Here is a 25,634-nt window from a genome sequence, read left to right as displayed (position 1 = left end):
CCTGAACAAAAACAACTTGTGGCTGTCGGTAACGCCGCCAACCTATTCTGAAATATGATTCGGGAGGATTGATGAAAACGTCGAAGCTCTGCGCGTGTTGTCGCTTATTTTCTTCTTCCTTTTTGGCACCTGTCCCGGTATCAGGGGCAGATACCCACTATGAGAATCAACAGAATCGCGCGGTATATGCAGACATGTTCCTCGTTTTATTGCAATCCCACATCTACATTCTTGTTTTCTCACAGGCACAACCTGCTCCTCCCTCCCCCAACACACGCTTTTTTATATGTATCTGCCGTTTCTTCCGTATTTTTCTCTTTCTCTTCGCCCGCGTGCCGCTTCTTCTTTGTCTTCAGCGCCTTTGCGCGTGCAGATCGCCGGTAACGATCGACCGCTCCCGTCTGTCTCGCGTGCTGCGCTAAGCCACCGGTCAGCTCAGCCCGTTCGTCACCCCTATGCGCCGTCTGTAGCAAAGGGCAAGCGTAGGGCTCAGCGGCTCGTGAGGCGGCACCCTCAGCACCTCTCACGGCGGCCGTTACGGTCATCGAGAGCTTCGTGTGCCACCTGCGTCGGCTGCCACTGCTGCTGTCCGCCGCCGCCATGACGACGGAACGAGCAGGAGGAACGGTAAATTTCGAACGTTTTGCTATGCCCTAGGCGCTTTTCGTATAAGCAAATGTGGTCGTCCGGCTGATGATCATCTCACGTGCAGTGTGGTCCACTGGCTATTAAAAGGCATTCTAATCTGTGGCTGTCAATGTGCTGGCGCTCTAGCTTCAAGCTGCGGCTGAAGCTGTGTCAATGCACTGGTGATGTATGTAGGAAGGCGCCAGCGCAACAAATCAGAAGTCATCTGCTAGAAGGCCAGGCGACAATACACTTATCAGACAGAAAAATTCGCACGTACGTGCGTTGTGCTGATGTGTTTCATTTAACAGTGGATCTCACTGTACATGTATTTAGATTCGGGTGTCGGCTGCCCACAATGCGGTAGTGTGTAACTGCCGAAGCACTACAGCAATCACCGACAAATATATTGCGGCAGAACCCGTCTTGCGATGACCGTCGATGGTAATGCATGGATTAGCATTGAATCAGTATAGCAACACAACTTATATAGCGACACAGCCTAAACGAGTTATGTGCGAGGCGTGTACTGCAGCGGGATTTCTTTTTCACGTTTCCTCAATAGGGTGCCTCGATTGCAGCGCCGCCTTGGTATTGAGGCGCCCTATTCCCTATGAAAATTCGCCCCCATTCAGCGCCGCCGCCGCGGATCCTGCGCGTGTCCTCCGAAGTGCATGGCGAGAAACGCGTCATGCGGCAACCGGGCTCCTCTCTCGCGCTTTTTTTCTTAGTACGTTGCGCCATCTAGTGGCGCTGCCGAGAAGTGCGCGCATGGTTTCCGAAACGACAAGCGTGGCGCGCCGGTGCCTGCGAACGCTGAGAATCGCCTTTTTTTTTTTTTCACGGCGCGATGGCGCATGCATCCTACCCTAGCGGATTAGTCGCGAAACGTTTTGGAAAGGATGTGCGCGCGGCTGCGCTGTCTGATATCGGGATAAAGACCCCCGAAAAAAAAAAAGCGCACAGACGCGCACTGCAGCATCCACTCGTGCTGTGTACCGCGTTGTAACTCCACTGGTATATAGCTCTACATTGGTGCGGCGCCAAAAATGTGCGTAGCGCAAGACTGCAACTCCACTTGAAAACAGAAACCGGCCAGGGCTTCGTCCGGACTGCACAGTGAACCCCGTAGTTGCCGCCCTGCATTGATGGCTAGCAATATTTATACATAAACCCCTGCATTATACTTGGGTGATACTTCAAATACATCACGTTGCTGACGACGCCTTCTTGCAGCGTCGGCCCTCTCTTGCTGGTGGTGGCTGCGCGTACACTGGGGTCGATGCGAGATCGACAAGGCGCTAACGCCAACGATTGGCCGACAGCACAGTGTGTTGCTGAAACAACTTTATCATAATAGGCCGACAATGACGCAATTGAAGGGAGTGAGTTGTCGTAGCGCGACTGGTTTTCTTGTCGACAGCACCGACAAAGTCAGTGTGCCGCGACCATGAGGCGTTCGACCGAACCCGACGTGATCGGCCGTCGGACGGACAACGCGATAGCCGCAGCGCCTTCGCTTGTATATATAATAAATCGCGCTCAAAATGAGTCGAAACATGCCTTCGATGTTGAAATGCACAAGCTTCAGTCCTCTCAAGACGCGTGCACATGAGGTTTGAGGCAATGTAGATCCTGTTTAGCAAAGGTTGGTTTAGGCCTGGCTCCGTCGAGTTCGTGCAGCTGCTACTGGTGGGCCTGAACTTAAAAGTAAGCAGTTACGATTTAAACTGCTCTTATAGTTCAGTTGTGGCCATATGGTAATTTGTATCAACTGTATACCTTCAATTCGCACGGCGCGTACACAATAAGCGGTAAGCAGTGACACAGCGCTGTAGCAGCATCTTCAGGTACGTCACCGTTCCCGGAGGCTGCCGGTCGCATTCGCTACGTATATGGATGATTCTGTAAGTGTTATTATGCTGACACATTTCTAGAAGCACCTCTGCATCAAACGGCAAACAAGAGACAGTGATTCAGTACAGCAGCATAAACAATTAACCGCCTCGCTCAGTTACCAACGGTAACAGCGGCGGCATCCGCGTTCTTATGCCGAGCACAGTTTTTGGGCTTGAGCGTTGGCGTCCCTCGCCGTACACGCGCGAACGCGCTCGTGCCACTGCTTCCGCGTTCGTCGTCGTCTTCTGTACCACACCTGGCTCGTCGGCGTACCGCGGCGTAATCGCGCGAACGGGCTCGTGCCATTGCTGGCGCGCTCGTTCTCTTCTTCCACAGCTAGCTCCGATACCGCTCATCATGCCAGGGTTCCCATACTGCCCCTCCCTCTGCGAAGGCGCTGACGGCACTGACCCACTGCCGGTCAGTGCGGTGATGTCTCAAATTATTTGCCTCAATATATCGCGAAATGAAAACGCGTATCGAGCTGCGCTCAAGTTTCGTATTAGGGAGTGTCGTAGTCGTCGTTAAAGGTCCCTGATATACCTCTTGGCATTTAGCGTTGTTCCATCCAGCTATTGTCTTTTGACGGGTTTCGGTGCTAACTTCAACTGAACTAAAGCGTAAATCTTTACGAAAAGGGGCCTGTATACCACAGCTATAAAGTTTTTTTTTCTCTAATAATACTTTATGGCACGCGCCAACTGTAAGTATGATGAACTTAAAGAAAAGCGAGAATCGGCAATAACAGCCCATAATATATGTCTAGATCACAGTTGCCGTTGTTTAAGTGGCTGGGCCGCTCATAGTGACTCGTGTCAGCGAGGAACAACGCGGCTCATATGTACAGCTATGTGTGTTTTGCTATGTTTTGACATTATCTCATATCAGTGATGCTCCATTTCCATAACATCCGAAGCTAACAACGATCTGTGGCTGTAGATGTAGGTGTAAACAAATGCACCGCTTTGGCAAATCCAACGCAAGATGCTTCGCTTGAAGACTTCTTGAATATGCGAAATGTCTAATGAATGTGTAAAATGAATACAAAAAGCGAGGTGAAAGAGCAGACATCAGCGACAACAAGCTACAAGGCGGCCGCGTCAGCAGACGGAACTCGGTGTGCTTTTATCGGCCGCCCTGTTAAACTGTTAGCACAACAGCGCTCACTCAGTAGTCGTTGACTGCTACATGACTTCCAGGAACGACATGCTGTCCCGTAGAAGCCATTAATCACGATCCATGAAACGCACAACTGGCGCACAGACGACATGGACGCAGGTGCACAAATCAACCAACCGGCGAAAACCCCGGCACCCTTTCAAAACGTTTCCTGCGGCGTGCGGCGGAGGAACGTGAAAAAACAAAAACAAAAAGCTCCTCCTCGTACACTCGGTGGCACATACTCGGTGACCCAAGTTTGCGAGATGTTCATTGAACAGCAGCACTTAACCAGTGCATTCATGGCGCAGCTCGCTAAAGCGTTGGCGTTAAAGACGATCATGGAAAAGCTGCACATGCGCCGTGCATTTGTGACGCCGCCTGCTAAAGGATCCGGTTGCTGTCCTTGCGACGTGGGTTCGACGTGCGACGTGGGAAGCCTTGTGTCGTGGGTTCGATTCCACTCAACGTCGGCTAAATTTAAAGTATATTTCTCGTCATAGTAGAGCAGCACATTCCCAGTGGCACATGCCTATAATTACTTAAGTTCGCGTCAAAGGCGTTCGTTGAAGAGCGGCACACACCTACTGGCACATACGCAGTGGTTCACGTTGCCATAAAAGAGTTCCATTGAAGACCAGTAGTGGCACATACACAGTGCTCCAAGTCGGCGTCCGGCATCTGCAGTGATGGTGTGAAAGAGGTTCGTTGAAGAGCAGCACGTACGCGCACACTGCCACATACTGAGGGACACAACTTTGTCCAACGGTTGGTTTCGAATCCCGTTCCTCCAGAAAAGCAGCCCAATGCGCTGCCCGTTCGACCACGGACTACCCAGTGAGCCAAGTTGTCGGGAAAGAGGTTAGATACAAACATGCGTGGATAGCAACATACAAACATTATACATAGCCCCCGAAAGTGCGTGAAGTACCCTAAGAATGCTAACGAAATAAAGAAAATCTGGCAGAAACCATCGAAGCTGATCGTTAATGACAGCGACAGCTTTCTTGTATGACCTGCCGCATATCCCCATGCAATCCGTAAATCTCGAGACCTTATGTGCTCATCAGCAGATACATGAAGTAGCAGTCTCACCATCAACCACAATGCCAAATGATATAGTATATTTAGTTATCATCACAGCACCCCTGTTGAAACTCTATAGCAACCCTCGCAATCCATATATCTCGTCTGGAACTTCGATGCAATGGCTCTACCTCAAGTGACATTTTTAAGTTTTACGGAATTCTAGTCCTCGCGCTGGATCTAGTCCTTTTTCTAATTCTAGTCCTCGCGCTGGATTTATTCAAGGAAGCGGACATTACTTGCACAAGAAATCGAAACACATATTTAACTAACTACCCGAAATTCACTAATTAACTTCTTAATTGGTTACTTTGCGGCACATACGACAATTAACTAATTGTATCACGTGAGTTTGCAAGGCGTATCCACTTGGAATGTATTTCCAGAATACGACACCAGTTTGGATATACGCGCCATCAAACTCGCCTTAAATGTGCACTGTTGTTACACTTGTTCAAAAAAAGGCTGTTTTATGCATTGAAGCACAAAAGTAACTGGAACGCCCATGTATTTCATCCCGCACTTTCAGAAATATTCTCTCAAAACTGGTGTAATCCTGGAAATAATTCTCAAATGAATACGTCTTGCAAACTCAGCGGCTACAATTCGTAGATTGCAATATGTGCCGTAAAGTAATTAATCAGGAAATTAATTAGTGAGTTTTACTTCATTGGTTGAATATGTGTTTCGATTACTCATGCTAGTAATGTCCGCATCTTCAAATAGTGCAGCTCAAGGACAATGATTATATGCAATCTACCTCGGGCGATTTTTAAAAAGTTCCGTAAAACCATATTCCTTCCGTGTTTACCATGTTTATCGGGACTCCGGTAAAACTTTAAAATGATCATCCTCTATTTAAGGCTATACATACACCTTGCGTCACCTGGGCACATCTATTCAGGGGTATTGGCAAAGAATGGACTCATACCAATATCACATACGCAGTGCTGTAGTACATGCCCAGTTACCCACGTTGTCTGCTATATATAGGCCAGCCAGTAGCAAGTTGTCCATTCGGGCACATACCCTTGTCTGCTCGGCAAGACAGCAGCCACCGCATAGCTAGTAGCCTAAGTTGAATCTACTACCCTCATAAACGGGCAGACGCATACAAACCGCAAAGTGGGGGGAAGAGCCAAAGAAAGCTATCGCTTTAAAAATTTTCAGAAATGTTTGGAGGAGTCCTTGTACATCTGTCGATCGTATATGGACAATGCGATACGCGCTTAATAGAAAAAAGGGGTCATTGCTTACATCATTTACTTTGAACACAGATTTCCTCGCGACCATCGACGTAATTTTACTAATACGGACTTTAAGATACTTGGATGCAATATAGAAAGTCAAGGGTAAAGGAAAACATAACCGCCTTTCGCACCAGCTCCGCCACATGGGCCCCGTTTGTGCGGACCAAGGAGATTGAAGAAACACTGCTGGAGTGGGAGCTCCCGTAGCTTCTTACCAGGAAACGTGAAGCCAATATTTGCCCCTCCTTCACTTGAAATAGAGCCCTGTCGGGTGATGTGCGCTTACAGATTAAGTGATTTGGCTCAGTTATTGTAATGCTAGGCTAATTAGAAAATAAAAGCTGGCTGTTCCGAACGAAAATAGTAATTTCTTCTGAATATTGATAACTTTCTCCCCAACACAATATGTCAGGATATTCAAATATCACTATAAAACCAGTAATATAGAGGTACACGCAAATAAGTATCTGTCTGGTAAAATAATCCATGATTAACCAACGAGGTTGATTAACTCGTGGGAAGTGTGCGGAAAGCGCTTCTTCATCATTTTTATCGTTTATATATAGTTCTATCGTTCCCCTCCGGTGCGGCTTCACTTTCGGGACATAGTTTCCACTCCAGCAGTTTTTTCTCCAACCTTCTTGGCGCGGACGCAGCGCCAATGTATGTCGGTCTTAGTAGAATGTAGCAGCTGGCCCGTGACCGCTCTTGCGCCTGCCCTGTTTAAATGATTACATGTGCGGACTCAGCAGCTTATTGCGGCGCGAGTATATTACATGACGGTGCTCTCTCCGTTCTTTGCAGCGGCCGTCGGCAAACAGGAGACGCTCGAAGTTCAGCCCGCGGATCCGGCCATCGGGTGCCGCCACGGTGCACGAGTGCCGGCACTGCCGGCAGCGCTTCCGCTGCGCCAGTCGGCTCATGGCGCACGAGGTGTACGCGCACAGGTACGCGGGTGCGGCTAGGGGCAGCAAGCTGCCCTGCCCCATCTGTTCGAGGCTGTGCCGGTCGCAGGCCACCATGTCTGCGCACCTCGGCACCCACCTGGGCGAGCTCATGTGCAGAAAGTGCGGCGCGGAGTTTGCCAGCATCGGCGCAGCCGTGTTGCACGACATGCGCCACTCGCACTCGGACAGTCTGATGTGCGGCCTTTGCAGGCAGATGTTCCGAGGGAAGGCCGAGCTCAAAGAACACAGGCAGTCGGCGCACACCGTGGTGCTTCGGGCGAATCCGCCGCCCGAGTCGGTCACCGGGTAGCTCGAAAGGAAAGGCTGGGCAGTGAACCAGCTGGCCTACAGGACGCACGGCCAGGAGCCGTATTTGCGCGCCACATTTTATTTCAACGATTGGTTTTAGGAGCACACAAAAAAATTATCGACGTGGCGCCGTGCTTCGTAAGCCAGTACATGACGTGAAGCCGGAAGACCCAAGCCCGGAAATGGAAACATAGCGTATTGCGTTGGGTGATTTCATGTATCGAAAACATAAAGAAAGGCTAATGAGAACATTTGTCTTTCTCTCTCCATCTCTGCTGACTATGCTATAAAGCAGACTTCGTGAAAGCTCGAAGCCTATCAGTAATTTTATCCAAGAGATGTGGCCAGATGCAGTTGAAGATTTACCTAAAGAGTAAAACACATAGGCGACAATTTCAAGAGAAGCATCCTTTTACAAACCAACAAGCCCGGCTAGCCACTATTCTGAAGCGAAGATAGTTGAGCCTAGATATGAAGCTATAGCATGCATAAAAGGGTGACGAATGTGACGGCTACTCTGGGTGTCAACCTGGCGATTAGTTGACAGGCACGTTGGCAAAGCTTGAAAACGTATACAACATTGAGCCCGCGCAATGTGCCTATGATGCGCCTAAAGGAGCAACCGAGTTTAACTATATATGCTGCTAGTGTTCCTGTACGCGGCACCAAGAGGTCTAGCCACTGTCAATGAATGGTACACTCTTATATGGCTCTGACCAATGGAGCATTGTAGCGCCATCCGACAAGGTCAAGCAATGGTCCATATCAAACTGCATGTGAGGGTGACGAAAGCAGACGACGGGTTCGTAGCGTATGCACGAGCAGAACACGGCCATAGCACATCGCTTTCAGAACACCGAAAGAGTCGAGAGTTTCGTTCTGGTTTTGCTACAGCGTCTCGAAGATGGCGCCAGAGCGAAAGGAGATGCGATTTGGGCACTTCTGGCCTCCTTGAAGCCCTTGGGTTCAGCGAGAGCTAGGGGAAAGTAAATTTGTCCACAATATATATTAGTAAGAGTCGATTGGAATATTGATGGAAGAAAAATAGGGAAACGACAAACAACGGAGGCGTACAAAAACAAAGTTCACAATAGGGGTTCAGAAAGTTTGAGTATGAAAGTTCATCGTTTTTCTTTTCTTTTTTAACATAGATAGGGCATAAGGCAACATAATAAGAGCTTGGTAAGCTACTAAAGGCTTGCGCCTTAAAATAACATTTCGTTTCAGTTGGCCGAATGGCTTTTGCGTGCGCTGGCTTGATCCCGCGGCGTTAGCAGACACCGATGACGCGGCTGAAGGTGCCAGCCGTTGCCGATCATGTACTCCATTACACTCTTCGAGATCAAGCCAGCGCAGGCAAAAACTAACTCGTGCCCTTAACTAGATAGGGCCCGAAGATTGACCGTAGGTAATGCAGAAACTTCGGCTAGTTGTTCTTGTTGTTGTCCTGTGTGGCCGTGGTACATAGGCACAGTGGGGGATTGGCCATAAATCGGGTGGTTAAATCAAGTGCAAAAAATAATAAGAGAGTTAACAATTTTAACCTTGGAGTTTAAAAGTAGGCGTTTTGTGTTTGGAGAGTTGGAAATAATATTAGCGTATGTGGGATTGCAGTTGATACTATGGACCATTCTAATCATGCGTCGCGCCGAGTGGCCGATCCCGGCGTTAACGGTAGCGCGACAGCGTCTGTGGACACGTCGAATTCGGCATCGTGTCAGTTTTTATTGGCTCACAGAACTGCTACAGCCTCTGATTGGCTCAAAACATCAACAAGGCGGAATTCGACGACTGAATTCTGGGGTTTCAGGTGCTAAAACCACGATTTGATTATGAGGCACGCCGCACACTCCGGATTAATTTTGACCACCAGGGGACCTTTAGCGTGCCTTCGATGCACGGGACACGGGCGTTTTTTCGTTTTGGCACCATCGAAATGCTGCCGCAGCGGCCGGGGTTCGATCCCGCGACCTCGGGCTTAGCAGCTCAACACCACAGCCGCTAAGCGATCGCGGTGGGTTCACGGAATTCAACAATATGATGGAATTGAGTGTGAGCCATTGACAAAGTATGACAAAAATAGAAAATGAAATGTTGTAATGGTATTAGTCCTTGTTAGGGCCAAAAGCCTTGACTGCGCTCATATGTGTAGTGGAAGAAGTAGGGTAAATAACCGCTAAGAGAGGGCATTCAGAATGCAGGGGATGAAGTCTCCTTCCCGCAGAAAGTCCAAGAGCGAAAATGAAATGGTTCGTTAGAAAATATGGCACCAGCGTGTCTACTGTCCTATTTCACTCTTTTTCATTTTATAAACGCTGGGAATAAAACAGCACAAGTAGAACATTGGCCGATCAGCGCCGGTGGTTAATATTAGACGATACTATACCGACAAAGATGATAAATGGGTGCAGCTGTGCATTTCTGCGTGTGTTTTCCCCTCTTGTAACGTAATTTCTCCGGGAATACTACCGGCTGCACGCTGGAGAGTTGTTAACATATTTGAGCTCGGCAGAAGCTCCTACGTTTGCAAGAATGTAGGACCAACATGCTTTGGTTCAACTATAAAGCGGGCAGTTTAGGTATATACACTATAGTATCCTCCTCCCTCACTGTGATTGTTGACTTGCAAGTCTTGCGGACATTCCATTTGTAAGTGCCGACTCACTTTCACTTCGTTCAATTAATCTGTACGACGCCTCGTCGTGAGGATTTCACCTTGGCAAGATCGTCCATTAGAGTGGTCCTGATCATCATCATCATCACCACCACCATCATCATCATCATCATCATCATCATCATTATTATTATTATTATTATTATTATTATTATTATTATTATTATTATTATTAATATTATTATTTTAATGCGAAAGCGTCAAATGGCCCATTGAGCGAAACAGCCGGTGCCTGTCGTCTGTAACAGTGAGACAGGATGTAAATTCTCGTTGGCTGCGACGCCACGTCACGACCGCGCCTCGACGGAGCAGAGCGGGCGAAAGCGAACGCCTGCTGCCACGATAGCGCGCCAGGTGTTGCGTGAGGGGAGAGGGCATCGCCGTGACGCCACGTCACCCTCACTCTCTGAAGCCTGTGTTATCCGCGCGTTCCTTGTCCGTGCAAACTCTTGCCTGCGTTCTAACTGCGTCTCGGTAAGGCCAAATCAAAACGTGCCAAGCGTCTCAACGCGCTCGCTTGCTCGCGAGGAGTTCATAACTCGAACGACCGCTCAGCAGCGTTCGAGGAAATTGGAAATTGACCTTCAATTGGCTGCCCGCTGTGGCTCCGTGCTCCTGCTGTTGCATCGCGCTGGTTCGCCGCTGCTGGGTGGACACCCGGAGAACTTCGCCTCAAGGGGCGCGGCCTTCCGCTCCCTGCAGCCTCCCAGTTTCGGTTTCGCGCGCTCTGATAGCCGAATTTCGTCGTGCCGCAGTTCTTCGGGTAATCTCGTTTTTCCAGATCCAATAGTTGAGGTGGCTTGTATGGAGAGCTCGCCTAAATTTGCCAATTACGATGAGCCCGCTTAAACTACAAGTTTAAAAGTTCCTTATTGTATTTTTCTTAAAAATTAGCGCCTAATTACCACTTGTCGTCCGTCATCCTGAGGTCCGCACCGCTGACCACCTGTCTCCGGAGTAGTCGTCCTTTTATTTCAAAGCGACTATATTTAAATGGTACTTAAAGCCTTCGTAGTACGTGCACGTAAGGTCGTTCTCAAAAAGTAGTCGTGTAGTTTCGTGGTCATTGTATTTTGCGATGCAGTGTTCCCCTTTATTCTTTGTTCCTTTCTGTACAGTGTAGTTAGCCGCAGCTGAATGGTCCTCGCAAGCATTAATCTTACATACCATTAATTGATGGGTTTGTAAACAAGACTAAATTGCGCGGCAATGCGGTTATGTTTTTAAAACCTAATTCTGATTTTAGAATAGAAGCGACTCGATTATTTGTTGGCTATTGAAAGACCGCTGATAAACTAAACCCTAATAACAAATTTTTGGGGGTGGTAAATGTCACTACCGGTGCCATTACTACCAATTACTAAGATCTTAGTAAACTGTTACTACATGGGCTAGTCTTATGTATGAACTTCTTTGGGTAGTTAATGTTGCTACCCAAAGCGATTATTAGTTTTTGGTTAGCAGCTGACGCTACGTTTATTTCTAGGACTGTACCTGAAAAAACCTTTGCGTAACGCCGTAATTAACCGACGTGTTCACATTAAACATTGCACGCATGTCAAAAATAACTACTACCCCCCCCCCCTTATTTTTAGGTAACATGAAGTCACTGCGACTCACTTTTTTCCGCAAACAACAGGCGAACACTCTGTGGGCTTCGTATATATGAAGAAAACTAGTATTCAGTAATTATTTTGAAAGCTAATAATTAAACCAAGAATATTAAATTTTCACCGCAAATTACCCATAACATGCGGCTTCCTTTCCACCAAATGTGACCTCGGTGCCGCGTACAAAAGTATGATTCTTCCTCTTCAAAAAAAAAAAAAAAAGCTGAGGACTGCAGTTCAGACTTGGAATTGCAAATATCGCATCGCATTCGTCAATTTCAGGTTGTCAGTCTGGGTTGCCGAAAAATTGGCTTTTTCTCGCACGACCTCTTGTCCCCATATTTTTCATCACGAGTATACAGTTCCTTGGAAAAGATAGCAGATAAAAATCGTATAATGGCTTTCGAGTACTTATTACTTTTTTTTTTGTAAAGACCGTAATTTAGTCACGGCAGTTTAACTTCGCATACCCATCAGCCGTAATTTTGTGCCCACTTTCTCCAAATTTAATCCCGGTGGCAGTTATAGCCCTACCAGGACAGAGGAGTAATTCTACGCGATTCGTAAAACACACTCACAGCGCTCTGGAATGCTTGTATAAGTAATTTAGAGCAAAGGCCGTAATTATACCACACAACAAGCAAACGAAGTGGTAGCACCCAGACAAGATAATAGGGAGAAAATAAATATTTATAATTATTTGCGAAGCTCATGATTAAGTCAGACGCGCTAAAATTTCGCCCCGAATTACCCTTTTGTTTGTTTTATTTTTATATCTTGAAATTACTCGGCTTTTTCTTTGTTGCAACTGTACATTTATTGCATTAATTTGCCGATTGTTCCTGCTGCTTCTTCTTAATGTATCAACTGTTTTTTTTCCAATTTTTGTCTCTAATATGCCCCTGCCCTCTGTAATGTGCAAACCCTGAGGGTAAAATAAATAAATAAATAAATAAATAAATACCCTTAATATAACTTTCAGTTCACATGATTCCATTCTCTCCAACTATAACATTGCTGCCACTTTTATTTCTCCTATAGGGCAACGGGAAAACTTCATAATAGTTTTATGTAACTTCTTAAAACAAGTAGAAAACAAAAGATTAGAAATCTTTGTGTAGTCTCTTATTGGACCACACACGCACACTTCAAAATATTACTACACATCACCCCTAATATGACCCCTATTATCGCTAAACATAAGCTGGGTGTATGATCTAGTTCTCCCACGACACCTGGAAAACACGCTCATAACGTTTTCGAACGCTTCTAGTCGCACTAACAGCTTCGCTTTTGGAAGTGGGAAACATAATACTTAAATTTTAGTTGTACTTGATAGAGTTTGTTCTCTTCGTTTGAGGCGTGAGGCTGCACCTAGCGCGCTTGTGCGAGCTGTGCAGCCTACCCTTGCGATCTAAGGGTACCTTTAAAAGTGTACCGACTCAAAAGTTATTCATTAACGCGATAGCGTTGAGGGCCCCGTGTCGCAGAAAATTCGGCGTCGGTGTTCGGTTTCCAGCGTTCCAAAAGATTTTCAGACCACCCATACCCAGGCCCTCCATGTGGCGCAAGGAAGTTACTGAATTTAATTTATCAAGCTAAAACACGTAGAAAAATCGTAAGGTACGACTTAAACACAACCTCTAGACACGATAGCGTCGGATTGTAATTTGAATTAACGAGAAAATATAATTCCATTACGCGAAAACGCCAACAAATCCTTCTTCCTGCGTTTCTACCATTCATAGACCGGGCACGGCGTCCTCCATTTGCGCGCGCCGGTGCGCGAATATCTCGGAAGTCACGGAGCGGCGCGCCCGTTTTCTTGAAACACTTACAGATGGGGCTCACCTCCGAGGCATCGCGGCCCACGTAAGAGGCCGCGTTTCTGCCAGAAAGCCCGCCTTCGTGCATAGCGTTCGCCGCGAGCTTTTCCCAGTAAAAATTACGGTTACATACGCTGCAGTGGCCGGGAAGCGTGAGAAGCAGCCATGGTTCTTTGAATTCTATCGCGTTCCACTCTTAAAGGCGAAGCTTAAGCGTCCTCCCATTGGAACCTTATGCTCTACAGTGCGCGACGGATAAATAATTATTCGAGCATACTATTTTACTGCTTTCTGTCTCGTTCGATTTGCAAGGGAGCACCGAAAGCGCCATGACGACCTGAGCCGTCTGGTAAGCAGGTTATCACGTGGTATCGCACACTGCTGGCGCGCACGGGAGGCATCCAGGCAATAAAAGACTCCTGGCGAAAAGCAACACGGACGTCGACCGAAGTGACAAATTATTTCAAAACTTGACGTTTCGGCCCCCACAACTTGTTCACAACGATTGGGTAAGCAGGAAGGCTGCGAGGTTATACGCGGTTGTGTACATGACGTAGGGGGCACGTGGAGTTCGCGTAATAATTTTCCTCATTTTGTTTCAAACTTCGTGCAGTTGTCTGGATAAGTAGCGACTCAAGAAAAAGGTGCTGACTCAAATTTATTTAAATTGTGAGAACACGTGCTCTCTCCCATGGTGCCAGCATGTTCCGCAATGGCGATGATGGCCACGTGGTGCTTGTTATCGTGGCTCCGATGCTCCTCGAGTCTTCTTTGAATGTAGCCGTTTTCTCCGATGTACTTGTAGTCGCATTGCGCACAGGGGATACCTCACACGAGACCAGGGAACTTATCGTTTGGCAGGTAGTCCTTAAGGTCCACGAAGGCGTTGCTGAGCTATATACGTGAGGGTACGTGGACGACCTGCGCGTCACACTGACTCATGACACGTGCAACGATTTCGCTGATCCCCAGAACGTACGGAACAGCCACCTGTTTGAAACTTCCTGTTGTAGTAGAGTATGGCGGACGAGCTAGGTGTCGCTGAACGGATGCGAAGAAGGAGGCGGGGTAACCACAAGCTCTCAAGTCGCGTCGTACGTTCTAGGTCTCTACGACACTATTCCTCTTTCGAGCATACGATTTCCGCGCGCGCTGTAGCAGCAGCGTAGACAATGGAGCTCTTGTGCGTAGTTTGTGGGGGGCGAAACACCAAGCTTTAATATAATTCTTTACTTTGGTCGGTGTTTGTTTTGTTTTTCGCCATGGTTCTTCCCGACCAGAAGAGATTTCATTAGGCTCTGAACTTCCTGGAAGACTCCGTTTCGCTGCGTGCTTGTGTCATTCTTCGTGTACGTCTCGTCCTTGTGTGCGCTGTACGTCGAATACCATGCATCAGCAACTCGACCAAGTCCATCACCCTAGCGTATAAACGCCACATATAAGCTTATGAAACGGGTCCCAAGCGTGTCGAACGACCTGCTGTGCCGCTCAGACAAGTTCTTGTCATCTGCATCACTCAGAGCCTTTTTACACACGGGCACGTTCGATTAAGAATGCTTGTTCGAATGTGCCCATGTGTACAGATAAATTGAGCGATACTAGTATTTAAAAACTTTAATTTCCACGAAAGCAACACTTCAACGACAACTTTGTCTGTAATGGTTTTGTACTTTAAGAACGTTTGTCCGTTTCCGTTTTGTGATTCCTATGTCTTTCGTTACTTTCTCCTTCCTATCCTCTCTCCCCTTTGAAGTACTGGCAGGTGTTGTGCTTCTTCCAGAGGCAGCTGCTGCAGCCTGTCTGTGACTCATTCACGCTTTAAAACTGTTAAAAGTAATGTTAACCATTGCTATAGCAATGCTTTCTTTGTTTCTTTTTTGAGGATGGATGGATGGAAAACTTTATTTGGTCCTGCAAGTAGTGATAATTAACCACTAAGCGGGCCGCTCCCACGTCGGGACCGGAAGGCCAAGCCTCACGGCCACGTCGTGAGCCTGCTAGACAGCCCAGAATTGTTCATCCAGGTCTGGCCTGCGAAGTGCAGCCTCCCACCTGGACGCGTCTTTGATCGCCGAGTCTTCAATTCTTTCGCAAGACCAGACCATGTGTTCGAGCGCGGCTAAAGCACCACAATCTTGGCAATAAGGCTCTGTATACGTCTCCGGATAAAACATGTTCAGCCTCCGTGGGCAAGGATAAGTACCAGTCTGTAGTAAGCGTAATGTAAGTGCCTGAGCCCTGTTTAGTTTAGGATGCGGCAAACCGTAAACCCTGCGATTAAGAAGGTAACACTTCGTGATTTCATTGTATGTGGAAGGGGAGTCTCTGTTCTCGGGGAGTACCGCCACGCCGTGGCGCGGGGCAGAGTGGAGGGTAAGATCTCGCGCTGCCTCATGAGCGGACTCATTGAGATTCGGAGGGGCTCCCTCAATCATCCCAAGGTGAGCAGGGAACCAGCATAAGTAGTGTTGAGAGGTCTCACATGTCTGCATAATCTTAAAAGCAACCTTAGCCACCGAGCCCTTCTCAAAGGCCCTAACGGCCGACTTTGAGTCGTTATATACAAAAGGCTTGCGCCTGTCAACCAGGGCGAGCGCAATAGCCACTTGCTCCGCGACCTCTGGCCTATCAGTCCGAACGGTAGCAGCGTTAACGACACTGCCCTCATTGTCCACGACAACTAGGGTAAATAGCTTCCTATTCTCGTTAAAAGAGGCATCGACGAAGCCAACCTTCTGATTCTCATCACGAATGAGTCTCAGCAAGCAAGCCCCCCTGGCCTTTCTTCTACCCACATTTCGCTCCTGATGCATGTTCCTGGGAACAGGCTTGACGTGATACCGCTTACGGACTTTCAAGGGAATACCGACATGAAGCTGCGAAATCTTCTCCTGAGGAACACCTAACTCTCAGAATCTGCCGACCCGCGCTAGTCGTAGAGAGACGCACCATCTGCGTCCTCTCCTGAGCCTCAGGTATCTCATCCACGGTATTATGAATTCCCAGCTGGAGAAGTAGGTCGGTGCTGGTGCACATTGGCACTCCCAACACTTTCTTGGTGATCTTGCTAATCTGCGTGTCAAGCTTCTCCTTCTCTGATGGTTTCCACTTGTGGATGGCCGTCACATAAGTAAAGTGACACAATACAAATGCGTGCATAAGTTTAAACAGACTATCCCCCTTGAACCCCGTCTGCCTGTTGGCCACCCTCTTCACTAGGCGTACCACATTTTCTGTGTTGGCAATCGTCTTCTGGATCGTCAGCGTGTTGGCGCCGTTCGACTCAATCATCATCCCCAGAACCCTGATCTTATCTACCCTAGGTATGAGATCGCCATTTCTTGTACGAAGCTGAATTACGAAGCACGAAGCTGAAGTACGAAGCTGGTCCACGGGGATCCATCCCCTTGGCTTGGGTCCCCTTTTAGTGCGACTGTACAGCAACAGCTCCGACTTGGAGGGGGAGCACCTTAACCCCGTCAGGTCCAAATAATTCTCAATTACATCTACTGCCTCCTGCAGAACACTTTCGATATAGCCCTCACTACCACCGGGACACCATATGGTCACGTTATCTGCATACATGGTGTGCTTAATCCCCTCAATCTCCAAGAGCTGCTTGGTCAATCCGACCATGGCCAGATTGAACAATGTGGGCGAGATGACGGCCCCTTGAGGAGTGCCCCTGGCTCCAAGATTTAACGTCTTTGACTCCAGCTCCGCAACCCTCAAGGTAGCCTTCCTGCCTGACAGGAAGGACCTGATATAGTCATGAAAGCGTGCGCCGAGGCCAAGATCCGAAACGGACTTAATAGTATAAGAGTGCCGAACGTTGTCAAAAGCCTTCTCCAGGTCCAGCCCTAGGATGGCCTTAACGCCCCTTCCATCTCCATCAATGACCTGATGCTTGATGAGCTTCATTGCGTCTTGAGTCGACAGCCCGGCCCGAAAACCAATCATAGTGTGAGGGTAGACCTGGTTCTCCTCAAGGTACCTTGTAAGCCGATTAAGCACCGCATGCTCGGCTACCTTGCCCATACACGAAGTGAGCGAAATAGGCCTTAAGTTATCAATGCTCGAGACTTTGCCAGTCTTGGGAATCAGCACCGTGAGAGCTGTCTTTCACTGCTTCGGAACCACCCCGTCTCTCCACATAGCATTAACCTCCCCGGTAAGGTACTTGATCGACCTATCGTCCAGATTCTTCAAAAGCTTGTTCGAAATCCCGTCCGGTTATCCCCGGTAAGGTACTTGATCGACCTATCGTCCAGATTCTTCAAAAGCTTGTTCGAAATCCCATCCGGTCCTGCAGCCGACTTGCAGTTAAGGTTATGCAAAACCGTGCTTATCTATTTCACAGAAAAGTCCTAATCTAGGGAAAAGTTGTCCTCTCCCATGTAGGCCTGTTTCGTCAGAAGAGCATCCGGGTCCGCAACAGGAAGGTATTTGTTGGCCAGCTTTTCAACCAGCTCTTCCTCCGAGGCAGACCCCACTGCTTCGTGTACAGCTCTAGCAAGAACGTGCCCCTGACTAACTATCGTATTGGAGTCAGCAAATGCTTAAGCAAGCCCCACGACCTCCCGTTGCGCAACTGCTCGTCAACCAAGTTGCATACCTCATCCCACTGTTGCCTAGACAAAAGCTTACAGTGCTCCTCAATCAGCTTATTCAGCTCGGAAATCTTTTTACGCAGCCTGCGTTTAAGCCGCTGCCCCTTCCACCCAGCCAGCACAGACCGCTTGGCTTCAATCAGATGGGCCAGCCTGCTATCAACACTATCCACCTCCAAATCCGTAGCGATCTCCCTTTTTTGAGGAGCGATGTATTAATAATAATAATAATAATAATAATAATAATAATAATAATAATAATAATAATAATAATAATAATAATAATAATAATAATAATAATAATAATAATAATAATAATAATAATATTTATTGACACACATCCAAACACAAAACAAAGAAACGGGCCTGTCTAAGTCTACGAGGACTTGAGTGACTAGGCCCGACAGAGTCGGTACAGCGATGTGGTTATATATTGACATAAAAAGTGAAAAGGTAGACACATACATAATAACACGTTTTTTTCAACTTTGAGAAGAATGTTTGGTAGTATTACCCGTTAACAGACAATGACATAGTAAATAAAGAGAAACACATCAACAACTTAAGTAAAGATCAGGAGTAGATTTCAACGTTTCATCAATAATTTCCTCAACTGTTTTTTCGAAGTTGCCAAGAAGAATTCATCGGCCAAATCGTTAAATATTTTTGAGATGTATACACTTCTTCTCGCTTCACCATACTTAGTAGTGGAATAGGGTACCTTAAAACGTTTTTTATTTCTTAACAAACGAGGTGTATCGTATGCCTCTTTGAATTCATCGCTCCAATTATGCCGCATAATAACAGTCCTGGTAAATAAACCCTCCAATGTGCAAAATCCTAATTCCTGAAAAATATTATTGTCGTTAAGTGTAGTACCATAGGCCACATTTCTTAATATATTTTTTAGTAGTTTATCAATCCGATTTTTCCAGTGCTCTGTACAAAAGGCGAAGATCGTTATCCCATACCTCAGCACACTGTACGCTAGTGCATGCACTATCATTTTCTTGACTGGTAGAGGTACTAAACCCTTTATGTTGAAAAGTAAATATGCAACACTACGTAGTTTCCCACACAAAAACGCCATGTGATGTTGCCAAGACATGCCACTGTTGAACGTTATACCCAGGTATTTGAATGTCTCCACATATTCTATAGCAGTACATTTACATGAAATACAATGTTCATTATGCAGAAATATTGGCAAGTTCATTTTTTGAGTTTTTAATGGACTACGAAAGCACATGATTTAGCTTTTCTTAACATTGATATAAACACAGTTTTCTTCAAACCATTGCATAGCCTTATGGACTGCATTTTGTAGGGCGCTAATTGCTTCTTCATAATGCATATGACGAGTGAGTAGAACTGTATCATCTGCATATTGATACACAGTGGCTTTTGTAATTATCGTGGGAAAGTCGTTCATAAATAAATTGAATAAAAGAGGGGACAACACGGATCCCTGTGGAACACCAGCTGTAATATATTTTCTAGCGCTAAAGATTTCTTTACTGCCCATGACCACCTGTAATCTATCCTGTAAATAATTGCAAATAATATCAAAAAAGGGTCCCCTGAAACCCAAACGAAACAACTTCTCCAATAAAATATCGTGATTTACAGTTTCGAACGCTTTTGCTAAATCTAAAAACAAGGCACAACTATACAGGTTCTTATCTAGAGCAGAATATAATTCATCTGTGAACTCTTCTAACAGTGTAATAGTACCTCGCTCAGCAACAAATCCAAACTGTCTTGGTGTTAGGATTGAAAATTTTCTTTAAGAAGGAAGTCATGCAATCAATTAGAAACTTTTCCAGTATTTGAGAGAGTATAGGCAAAACAGAAATAGGTCTATAGTTTTCAACTTCATCTTTTTTTCTGCTTTATACAGTGGCTTAACAATCGCCGTTTTTAAGGTTTCCGGAATTGATGCGGTGCTTATAAAACGATTAATCATAAAAAGCAGTATGTCTGCTAATGTATCAAAATTTCTTCTTAGTGTGGCCACAGCCAACCCATCTATACCCGGTTGTTTATTAGGTCGGAAACTAAAAATTATTCGCCTCAGATCTTCCTTCGACAACGTGGGCAAAAAAGCAGATGCTTGAACAGTATGTTTGAGTGAGCAAGTGTGTCTCTGCGACTGCGCAGTGTTAGAAAAACGCGTGAAAAAATTATTGAAATTATCTACAACTACATCTGGCTTCTCTGAAAAAGATTCCAAGAAATTCACAGGTGCCGCAGTACTGCCTCGGAGCGCATTTATTAAAGCCCAAGTTTTTGCAGAATTTTTGTGTGCTTGATTAAATCTGTCTACGAAATACCGCCGTTTTGCTGATCTCAAGAGGGCAACGACCCTATTCCTCGCAATCTTATATTCAGTTTTCAAATCTTGATTTTTCGGCGCACGTTTGCTCCTTTTCCACAACCAGTCTCTGTTGGAAATAGCTCTCATTATATCGGCTGTGAACCAGGGGTAACTTTTCCTTTGTTTTTTAGTTATTGTGTACATACTAGAAAGCTCAAATTTTTTCAGCTGCTCACAAAATGTTTCATAAACTTTAGCATAATTACAATCCTTAATCATTTCCGCCCAGTTAAACTGTGCGATCAAATGATCAAATGTTCTCTTGTTTAAAATCTGCACTTTTAATTGATTACTGTCATGTTCTTCTTCTGATTTGTCCTTTGCGGGCAGGGGTAAAAGTGCCTTAAGGCGACATGCGACAAAATAGTGATCCGCTATCTTTTGCCGTATGATACATGCCTCTAAAGAATAATTCGGTGCTCTTATGGCTATATGGTCTAGACAGGAGGATACTAGTCTGTTTTGTGAAAGTTCTTCTCGTGTAGGTTGATTTATAGTCACTTGTAAGCCATAGGTTGATAAGATGGAGAGGTAATCCGACACAGTAGTCGAACTGATGTTCAATATATTAATGTTTAGGTCACCCGCCAAACAAATCTGATCTGCTGCTTTGTGGCCTTCTAAAATTTCCTCAAGTTCACGCAAGAACCGTGTGACACTGTTATTAGGTGGACGATAAATAGCTATCAACAATAATTCTGTATTCGTAAGCGTAATTTTTACTGTCAAACTTTCGGCGTGGTTTAAAGAAATGTCTGTAACCACAGTGTCATATCTTATCTTAACAAACACTGCTAAACCCCCTCCTCGTCGTTTCTGTCGTGACATGAAATGGGCTTTGTAACCCTTTAAATTGTAAATGTTAGTGCAGTCCTCTGGTACATTTGTTTCCACTATTATAAATGCATCTACTACATCTGCGACTGATTCCGCTACCTGTCTAAATTCCTTCCAATATTTTCGTAGACTCTTTAACATCGCAATGATTGGCCTAGGGCATAAACTAAGCAAAATTGAAGGCATAAAACACGCCATTTATGCAGATGACATCACCATCTGGGCCACTAAAGGCTCGCTGTGCCAAAAAGAAAGCTATCTGCAAGCAGCAGCAACTTGCGTGGAAGAATATGTCGGGGAAAGAGGCCTTGAGTGCTCTACGGAGAAATCCGAGCTTCTGAGAATTACACGGGGCAAGAAAAGCAAAGAAAGCCTTAACATATGGCTAAAGGGGCAGCCGATACCGGAAAGCCAACAAATCAGGGTCCTTGGAATGTGGGTACAATCCAACCAGCGCTGCACCCACACGCTGAAAACACTCAAGCAGTCAACAACCCAAATAGCACGCATGATCACGCGGGTGTCACAAAAGAGATATGGGATGAAAGAAGGAGACACACTTAAGCTGGTTGGCAACCTGGTGGTCAGCAGAGTCGCATACTCACTCCCGTACTTCAACTGCACCAAACAGGAAATACAAGAAGCGGACACAATTTTACGCAAAGCGTACAAAACAGCACTTCACCTGCCGAACAATACATCGACAGAGAAACTAATGGCACTTGGTTTAAGCAACACCTTCGAAGAATTAAAAGAAGCCCAAAGTATCGCACAGCTCATGAGACTCCAGCAGACCAAAACGGGAAGGGAACTGCTAATGAGGCTAGGCTTCGCGGAATCAATCAAAGAAACCCAAAGAACGGAGGGGATTCCTGATGAATATCGGAAAACATTCACTGTTAGCCCTATACCCAAAAACATGGACCCAAACCTCCACACGGCGCGAAGGGACGCAAGGGCGAAATACGTCGAAAAGTACCTGGCCACAAAAAACACAACAGTATACACAGATGCTGCAGTATACGCCAAGCAAAGAGGCACAAACATAGTAAAGACAGCTGCGTTAGTAATAAGCCAGGACTACAAAGAGATCAGCAGCGCATCAATGAAGGACTGCTCGGTAACGGAAGCTGAGGAAATAGCCGTAGCTCTAGCGGCAGTGGAGGGCTACCGATCCGAAAGGTCTTTAACAATACTCACCGACTCGCAAGCTACGTGTCGGAATTACATGAACGGCAGAGTAGGACGCAGAGCGCTTCACATCCTCCGCTCCTGCAGGGCTAACAACAAAGTCAGGCATACAATTTTCTGGGTACCGGGACACGCTGGAATAGAAGGGAACCTAAGGGCGGACAAGGCAGCTCGAGAGCACACAAACCGAGCGGCCACAAGCACCGATCCTGAGGAACCCATACCAGTCAACCCAAGCTACTCAGACATATTGAATTACTATAAGGGGGTCCGAATCAAATACCCTCCACCCCACAACAGCCTAAATCAACATGAAGCAACCTCCTGGAGGAGGCTGCAAACAGGAACATATCCAAACCTAAACACACTAAGCAAGATGTTTCCCACCCAGTATAGAGACATTTGCCCCTGGTGCGGCGCCAAGCCCACCTTATATCACATTACATGGGAATGCGTTCAGAATCAGCAATTCCTTCAAATAAAAGACCCGAGTGCGGAGCAGTGGGAGAGGGTGCTCTCCAGCAGCGACCCGAAAGTCCAGCATGGACTAGTAAGGCACGCTCGCCGAGTAGCCACCCTCAGTGGTACCCTGGAATAGGGGCGTCGACCCTGCGCAGATGGGGAAGAAGACCGTGAAGATGGCCGACCACCTCTGCCACCGCTAATTTCTACACCATTAGAGCAAATAAAGTTTTTCCTCCTCCTCCTCTGATATTAATACTGATTACTGTGAAACCGTGTTCACGGCTGGTAGCAAATATATATTTGAACTCATTGAAATTTGAGACAGAGGAAAAATTCGTTGCCATGTTGCTTATGAAATTTTAAGAATATCGGCTAGACTCTTAATTCGAATCAGGGGTGCATCTTCATTCTTCTTCACGAAAATACTTCCGCCCTTGACCCATGCAAATTTGTGGTTCTTTTCTTTTGCCGTAGTTCTAGCTCGCCAAAACAGATTTCGGTTCATTCTTGTCAGATTATCATTGATGAAAAGCCTCGGCAGTTGTCCAATTTGATGCAAGCGTCTTAGCTTGCCCCGCGCATCAAACCACGCATTCCTTGTGGTCACGGAGGAAAAACGTACTAGTACTGTTGGGTTCACCTTATGTTTGTTTGGTAAGCGATGCACCGCCTCGATATCAGAGCTACAGAAATCTGATAGCTCCAGTTTGCTGGCTATGTTCGATAAGACTTCTTTTAGGTTTTCCTCGTGTTTGACAGGTAGCCCTTCGATTTCCATATTTACTTTTCTGCCATACTGTTCGCTCTCATTTAGATCCTGTTGCAGCTGCTGCAGCTGTTCCGCCTGTGTTTCCAGTTGCGTTTTCATGTCAGTAATTTGTGCTTCCCGCGCAGCTTCCCGTTCTTTACTGGCGGAAAGCTGTGCTAACACCATGTCGTATTGTTTAGACAAAAAGGAGACTGTTTCTTCTAGGTCTTTCATTGTTATGCTCAAGTTTGTGAATTTGAGTTTGTGAATAATAATAATAATAATAATAATAATAATAATAATAATAATAATAATAATAATAATAATAATAATAATAGAAATGCAGTTTCGTCCGTAAGGCGAAGAAGTGAAAGCGATGACTGGGGCAATACAACGTGTAACAATGCAGCAGCCGCAAATTTGCCTCTGGCAGGTGAACCTCGCACTAACAGAATACTTCACTTCAGTGACGTTAGCTGCGCTACTGATCGTAGTTTTTTTTTTTTAAGCGAATAGCTTTCATTGATTTTTTCTCGCGTTTTAGTAGTTGGTGTTAGGTAGACCACCAATTATAGTTGGTGGTCGGACTTTCACCTACAGTACAAAGACGCTGATGCAAAGGGTGCGTACTGTTGGAGTTTGTCGCCGAACGCTAACAGTAAATATTTTAGGTTAATAAACATTCTCTGACAACGTTGTTCTCACAAACTTACGATTTCTTGGTATGGCATTTGCAATGGTAAAATAAGTATTTCGTCAAATTTCATTAAACATCGCTGTGTCGGAGACTGTGAAGGTAAGCAATGGGCACCAATGCGAATGTGTAACTCGACTTCGCTGTAGACATACCATCGTAACATCGTCTGAGTGACAGAGTTGTGCGTGCAAACGAGTAGCCGGGCCTTCCGGCACGTGCAGTCGCGAAAGAGCGATCGGGGCTCCTAAAGGTTTACATGCTGTGGCGGAGCGCTCGGGTAGGAGGACGGCTCCCTTCTTCTACCGTGTAAATGCGCACGTAGAAATTTGCATTCCCGGATTAGCGTGAAAGTAAACGTTCATTTATGTACTCTTACCGAAGTAATCGATTAAAATTGAGTAATTGGTACTTACCAGTGTTGTGCGAATCTGCGCGGTTTCGCATTAGCTTGCTTACTGAAAATAATCCAGTTCCCCTCATTTTTTGAAAGCACGAAAGTTAGGACATTATCAGCTGATTGTTGCGTGAGACAGGTTTTTGTGGCTTAAGCGGTGTCCTTACCTGCCTGCAAAGGCACGTCGAGGCCATCCACAATTATTATTGCCGTAGTGTCAGCCCTTTCCGTGCCATCACCGACGCCGGCATTTGTATGAACAGAAAAACCATTTGATGGTTGTATAGCAAGCAGCGTTGCCTCCTTCATGTCTGCCGATCCGGGCTTCTCTCTATGCACCGAGGAGGGCGGCCTTGTGGGGAGGCTGCGGAAGTTCGGTTTAACCTAATTGGCGCTTATAGTTAAGCGGATTATTTTCGTATTGAGTCAATAGGAAACCAAACAAACGATCGCAGATTAGTCCTGATAACCTAAAATTCGGCTTAACTGGGTTTGTCAGTGGGAGCCTGCACTGTAAGTAACGTGCCGGTTTTTCAAAAGTGACTAAATTGTCCGAAAATTCATCCTACGGCGTGACACGTATGATAGCATAGTGTCGGGCGAGTACAAAGCTTCGATCATCGAGTAACAGTGGCGACAGTACATGGCTGCGCATTAATCAGTCACAGCAATCATTTCCACGATGTTTTGAACGCTTTGTAGACGACATGAAGAAGAGTTCGCCGCATGGTGCTGCCATTCGCATCCGGTAGCACGCCGTCAGCACCGACGCCCCCTTGTGACATCGCGCCTGTTAACTATTGGACATACCTTTTCACGCTTCGCAAGGCGACTGCCAACGCGTGTGCTTAGCTTTTACCGTGCTTTAGTTGCGCAGAGTAGCTTTTTGGGTTCGTTGGGGCATGATTTGAACAGCAACGAATAGCGCG

At 46.3% G+C, this 25,634-nt stretch overlaps 1 protein-coding gene across 1 annotated transcript; it reads left to right on the top strand.

The window, feature by feature from the left end:
* Nucleotides 1–373: 373 nt before the first annotated feature.
* LOC139055176 (zinc finger protein Gfi-1b-like) lies at nt 374–7,525 on the top strand. The gene is made up of 2 exons (XM_070532731.1): nt 374–627; nt 6,825–7,525. Exons 1-2 carry the CDS (start codon nt 601–603, stop codon nt 7,275–7,277), a joined length of 480 nt encoding a protein of 159 aa, XP_070388832.1. The 5' UTR covers nt 374–600; the 3' UTR covers nt 7,278–7,525.
* The last annotated feature ends 18,109 nt before the right edge of the window (nt 7,526–25,634 follow it).

Source organism: Dermacentor albipictus, chromosome 1, assembly GCF_038994185.2.
Source record: "Dermacentor albipictus isolate Rhodes 1998 colony chromosome 1, USDA_Dalb.pri_finalv2, whole genome shotgun sequence".
Classification (NCBI taxonomy): domain Eukaryota; kingdom Metazoa; phylum Arthropoda; class Arachnida; order Ixodida; family Ixodidae; genus Dermacentor; species Dermacentor albipictus.
Note: the sequence above shows the minus strand (reverse complement) of the source record. Positions and strands in the feature narration are given on the sequence as shown.

Bases quoted from the DNA above. Each gene is read 5' to 3' on its own strand.
- LOC139055176 (XM_070532731.1), top strand. From the start codon at position 601: ATGACGACGGAACGAGCAGGAGGAACG. The intron at 628-6,824 runs GTAAATTTCGAA...CGTTCTTTGCAG, and splicing joins CGGAACGAGCAGGAGGAACG to CGGCCGTCGGCAAACAGGAG.